This window comes from Myotis lucifugus, unplaced genomic scaffold (assembly GCF_000147115.1).
Source record: "Myotis lucifugus unplaced genomic scaffold, Myoluc2.0 scaffold_3791, whole genome shotgun sequence".
NCBI classification, from domain to species: Eukaryota; Metazoa; Chordata; class Mammalia; order Chiroptera; family Vespertilionidae; genus Myotis; species Myotis lucifugus.
In genome coordinates this window covers 9081-14085 of record NW_005874839.1, presented here as the reverse complement: position 1 = coordinate 14085, position 5005 = coordinate 9081, and the positions used below count along the sequence as shown (strand labels likewise).

Genomic DNA, 5005 nt, shown 5'->3' with positions numbered 1-5005 from the left:
AGGGCAAGCACCCTTTGCCCTTCTCTCCGGACCTTCTTCCTTCAGACCCAGGAATCTGCACCCCCAGCCCCGCCTCCCTCAGATGGAGGAGTCCAGGCCCCCAGCCTTTTCCTCTCCGAGACTGAGACCGACCGAGGAGACCGGACTTTCAGTCCCCACTTCCCCCCCGGAAACCAGAGTCCGGCCTCCTGCCTCTCGCCCCCATCCCAGGACCCAGCCCTCGTCCTGCTTGTCCACTGGAGATCTGTGATGTTTCCTTCCAACCCCACGCAGGACGGTGGCCCCTCAGGACTCACGCTGGCAGGGCATCCGGGGGGAGCGGCTCTGCTGGTAGCCAGGGCCACAGCGGCTGCACGTCAGGCCCGTGACCCCTATCTTGCAGGAACATTGCCCGCTGGTCTGGTTGCAGGTGCCGCCCGTCGCCCCAATGGGGTGGCACTGGCAGGCTGTGTGAAGAGAGGATCTTGGATGTGGGTGTCTGGGCCCTAGACGCCCCCTCTCCGTTCCCCAGCCCCTCCGGCCTCAGACCCGCCGAGGCTGGGCTTCAGTCTGCACTCACCCCTGCAGGCCTTACGGCTGGTGATAGGCTGCCCGGGGTCCCTCCAGAACCCTGGCTGGCAGTAGTGGCAGTGCCGCCCGGCCGTGTGGTGGCGGCATCGCTCGCAGACACCGCCACTCCGGCCCCCCGACAGCCGGAACAGCTCCGAGTTGAACCTGCAGCGGCGGGCGTGCTGGTTGCAGGAACAGGCTGGGAGCGAGATGGGGCCCATCAGACCCTGGCTTTCTGTTTCCTGTCCCCAGTTTTCTCCCCCTGCCCTCAGGATATTGACTGAGGATACAACCTAAAACAGACTGCCTGATGGGGGTACCTGGTTAAGCCTGGGTCTCAGAACCTCTTTATTCTCGTCTTTAAAATGGGGGCTCTGGAGCCGGGTAAGCCCCAGGGACTGATGAACCTCGATGGTGTGAAACCAGGGGGCTTACAGAGCGGCAGCTCTGGGCGTGGGCTACGGAGTCAGACCCTACGTCAGTGATGGCGAACCTTTTGAGCTCGGCGTGTCAGCATTTTGAAAAACCCTAACTTAACTCTGGTGCCGGGTCACATATAGAAATTTTTTGATATTTGCAACCATAGTAAAACAAAAACTTATATTTTTGATATTTATTTTATATATTTAAATGCCATTTAACAAAGAAAAATCAACCAAAAAAATGAGTTTGTGTGTCACCTCTGACACACGTGTCATAGGTTCGCCATCACTGCCCTACGTGTTCATGTCCCACTGTGTTCCTTGGGCATTTGACTTCTCCTTTTTGTAGCTCAGCTGCCTTTGCTGTAAAATGACACTTACATTATCTGCTTCGTGCGGTTTAAATGAAACCTAATTGATATAAAGTGCTTAACTCAGGGCCTGACACAATGCACGGACCTGCCCGTTGAGAGCTTCCGCGCGCCAGGGGCTGAGTGCCCGGTGTGTGGCATTCTCGCGGCAGCTCTGTGAGGCCGGCGCTATCCCCATCCCCATTTTACAGATGTGAAAACTGAGGCACAGAGAGGTGAGGGCACCTGCCCAAGGTAACTCAGCTGAGGGGCGGTCAGGGGCAGGATTGGAACCCAGGCCTTCGGGCTCCGGAGTCTGTGCTCCTACATAGTTCACAGGATTCTCTGAGGACTGTGGACATTGTCCGGGGAGCACTGATCAGGTGTCCGAAGGCAGTGGCTCTCAAATCTTACTGTTTATCAGGATTCCCGGGCGAGACGTTGAAAAAGAACAATGCAGATTCCAGGGCCCAGCCCCGGGGCTTCTGCTGGGCCCAGGGGTCTGTATTTCTAGCAAACATCCCAAAGTGAGATGCTGCTGTGGGGGTCCCTGGACCACTCCTCGGAGCGATCGAAGGAGCTGTGGACTCCAGGAGGGTGGAGAGGCTGGGCTGGCAAGTCCCGAGACCCAGAGGGATAGTGGGAAGGTCATCAGGGAGCCGGGGTGTCTGTGTGTTCTTGGGGAAATGATGCTGCCTCTCTGAGCCTCGGTTTCCTCCCTGTTCGGTGGGGATCTCAATTGGTAATCGGGTGATTAGTGACCTTTGGGTTCTTTCTGACGGGAGGGTGATCGCATCACCTCACTCCCCTGTGGAGAACTCAGGTGGGGAAGGGGTTCAGGCCACCACTTCCGGAAAGCCTGCAGCTTCACCACAGGAGTGAGTCCCATCCTGTCTCCACCCTTCTCCGTCACAACAGTTGGTCTCGTACTCAGGTGCAGAGGCCACAGCCCAGCTCAGCCTGGTGGAGCATGGGGAGGAGGTGATTCGCAGAGAGACAGCCTCCCCCTGCTCCCAGGTTCTTCCCAGACCCAGGATGAGCCCCACTGCACCCCCAGGCCATGTTATCTCCCCTCCCTCCCTCAGATCTGGCTGGTGGGAATGGATCCACTGAACAGAGGCCCTGAGGTGGTGGGGGCAGAGGGTCAAGGAGGACCCCCGTTAGGATGAGGATAGAGTGGGGAGCTGAGGACAATGGACGGTCTGTAAGTCAGTCATTGCAGGAAGAAACAGGGTGAAAAGGGCTAAGCACGTGGGAGGTAGAGGGAGGGTCGTCCAGGGAGTTGGAGTGAGTGTGTGTGTGTGTGTGTGTCTGTCTTTGTGCCTGTGTGTGTGTGTCTGTGTGTATCTCAGTGGAGTGGGGTCACCTCCCAGGGCCTCAGACCAGCTAGCAAGGGCTGCCAGCTGGAGGCGGGAGGAGCAGGGGGGCTCTCTGAGGAGGGGCTTCTGCAGGGAAGGGGGAGGGGGCCAGACTCAGAGCTGCAGTCTGGGAGCACCAGGCGGGAGAAGGCGCTGAGCGGGCCAGGGGCCAGGCCCGGGGAGCGCTGGGGGCGGCCCTTGCTGGCAGTGAGACTTAGGCAGGTGATGGATGCGGGCCCGGCCTTGCCTCCGTGTCTGGGGGATGGCAACATTGGCAGAGACCCCGCAAGCTCTTCCTCGGTGCCAGGTGCCCCATGAGGCTTTACTCCAAGGCAGGGGTGGGTTCCCTTTTTTCTGCCAAGGGCCACTGGACATGTATAACGTCATTCGAGGGCCATACGATATTATCGACTTAAAAGCCAGCCTGCTGTAGTTGGTCAAACATTCAATGAACTCATCCCGGATGCCTTGGCAGGGCCAGACCCAATGATTTCTCGGGCCTTAGGTGGCCCGAGGGCCGGACGTTCCCCACCCCTGCTCTAAGGACTCCCTGTATATGAATGAGCTCGTTGGAGTTTCACTGCCGCCCATAAAGGAAATACTGTTACTGCCCCCACTTTACAGGTGGGGAAACGGAGGCAGAGAGAGGTTGGGCCACTTGCGAGGATCACACCAGAGGAGCCGGAAGGAGAGCCCAGGCAGTGAGTCCTGTCTGCTGCCCGAGGACACTGAGTGTGGCGGCGCCGGACAGGAGCTTGGCAGGGACAAGCCAAGACCCCCAGCCCCGCTTCTGGCCCGGCCACTTACTGGCTGTGTCCGTGCTCAAGGGACTTCCCAACTCTAGCCTCAGTCTCCTCATCTGTAAGATGGGCCTGCTGACAGTGCCTGCCCAGCACGCAGCGGGTGACAGCTGCACAATGAATGAGTCAGGACAGGGCCCCTGCAGCAAGCCAGGCCCTGGGCTGGGTGTTTATTCGTGTCATTATCATTATCATTGTGATTGAGGGTCAGGGAGAGCAGGGGCCCCCTATTGGGCAGGTAGGCAGCAGAGAAGCGGGGTAGGCAGTAGAGCCTGTGGGGGGAGGTGAAGAGGGGACCCCCAGCTGGAGAACAGTGAGGGGAGAAGCAAGGAGCAGGCAGCTCTGGGGCGGGAGAGCATCCTGCCCCTTAGGGACAGGGGACCGTGGGCCTGGTGGTGGGTGAGGTTGGGGAGAGCGGGCCCAGGACTCACGTAGGCAAGGGTGGGGGTGCCAGGGTGTGGCAGGCCGCCAGGGCCAGTCTCGGTGGGACGGGCGGCAGCTCTCGCACCCCGGGCCGGTGGTGTGGTGGCGGCAGCGGCAGCGGGGGGGCCGGGCACGGGCCGCGCAGCGGGCGGCGTGGCCGTGGCACTGGCAGCGTCCTCTCACTCCGGCTGCGGCCAGCCCTGCCCGGCCCCCAAACTCCACTCGGAGGTGACTGGCCACCACGCTGGCCTTAGAGCCTGCTGGGGCACGGAAGGTCACTTTTTCGGGGCCCCCCAAGGCGCCGGGCCAGGTGGGTCGGCGCCACAGCGATCTCCAGGGGCCCCCCGTGGCCCAGGCGGCCGATAGGACCAGGGCTGGGGGTCCTGGGGTGCAGAAGCGCAGGCTGACGGACGCCAGGAGGAAGGAGCCCCCCAGGGCCAGGGTCACACTGCCATTGCAGGTGGCCCTGCTGCCCTCGGCCCCTGTGGAGAGAGTGCAGGCCTGGGGGCAGGAGGCCGCCACGCCAGCCAGCTGGGTCACGGGCGGGAGGCAGAAGCGGGGGCGGCCCCCCGGGTGGTAGCAGGGGTCTGAGGTGGCCTGGCTCAGGAGGAGCAAGAGGGCGAAGGTCACGGACATGGTCCCAGCAGGGCAAGTACCTGGGGAGGACAGGAGGGGCCAGGCTGGGAGCCTCAGGCTGTCCTCAAGTGTCAGCCTCCACCGGCTCCCTCAGGCCCCCCGAGACCCCGGCATTCCACCCAGCCCCGCCGGAGCCCTCCCGGCTGCTCTAAGCGAGGAAAATAGTTCCATCTGGGGAGAATTACTGTTTACACAACCCGAAGGGGAAAGAACGCAAGCAAAATCGAGAATTTTGCCTGAACTAATCCGTAGCTTAACACCCCAGAGCGATCTGTCAGTGTTGGGGGGCAGGGGCCCTGGGGAGAGGGCACGGGGGGGGGGCAGGTGGCGAGCCTGAGGGAGGGCATCAGATCAGGGTAGTGGGTCAGAGCTGGGCAGGGGAGGGGCGTTTAGAAATGGATGAAGCTCCAAGACAAAGGACTAGACTACGAGCCAGGGCACAGCCGCAGAGACAGACGAGAGCAAGC

General features: G+C 61.3%; 1 protein-coding gene across 1 annotated transcript; it reads right to left on the bottom strand.

The window, feature by feature from the left end:
- Window positions 1-285: 285 nt before the first annotated feature.
- Window positions 286-4552, bottom strand: LOC102428995 (netrin-5). Its single transcript, XM_023749209.1, has 3 exons — window positions 3911-4552; window positions 560-748; window positions 286-446 (listed from the first exon to the last, which is right to left on the bottom strand). Exons 1-3 carry the CDS (start codon window positions 4536-4538, stop codon window positions 286-288), a joined length of 978 nt encoding a protein of 325 aa, XP_023604977.1. The 5' UTR covers window positions 4539-4552.
- Between the last annotated feature and the right edge of the window lie 453 nt (window positions 4553-5005).

Bases quoted from the DNA above. Each gene is read 5' to 3' on its own strand.
- LOC102428995 (XM_023749209.1), bottom strand. From the start codon at position 4,538: ATGTCCGTGACCTTCGCCCTCTTGCTCCTCCTGAGCCAGGCCACCTCA. The intron at 749-3,910 runs GTGAGTCCTGGG...TCTCGCTCCCAG, and splicing joins GCACCCCCACCCTTGCCTAC to CCTGTTCCTGCAACCAGCAC. The intron at 447-559 runs GTGAGTGCAGAC...CTCTTCACACAG, and splicing joins CAGCCGTAAGGCCTGCAGGG to CCTGCCAGTGCCACCCCATT.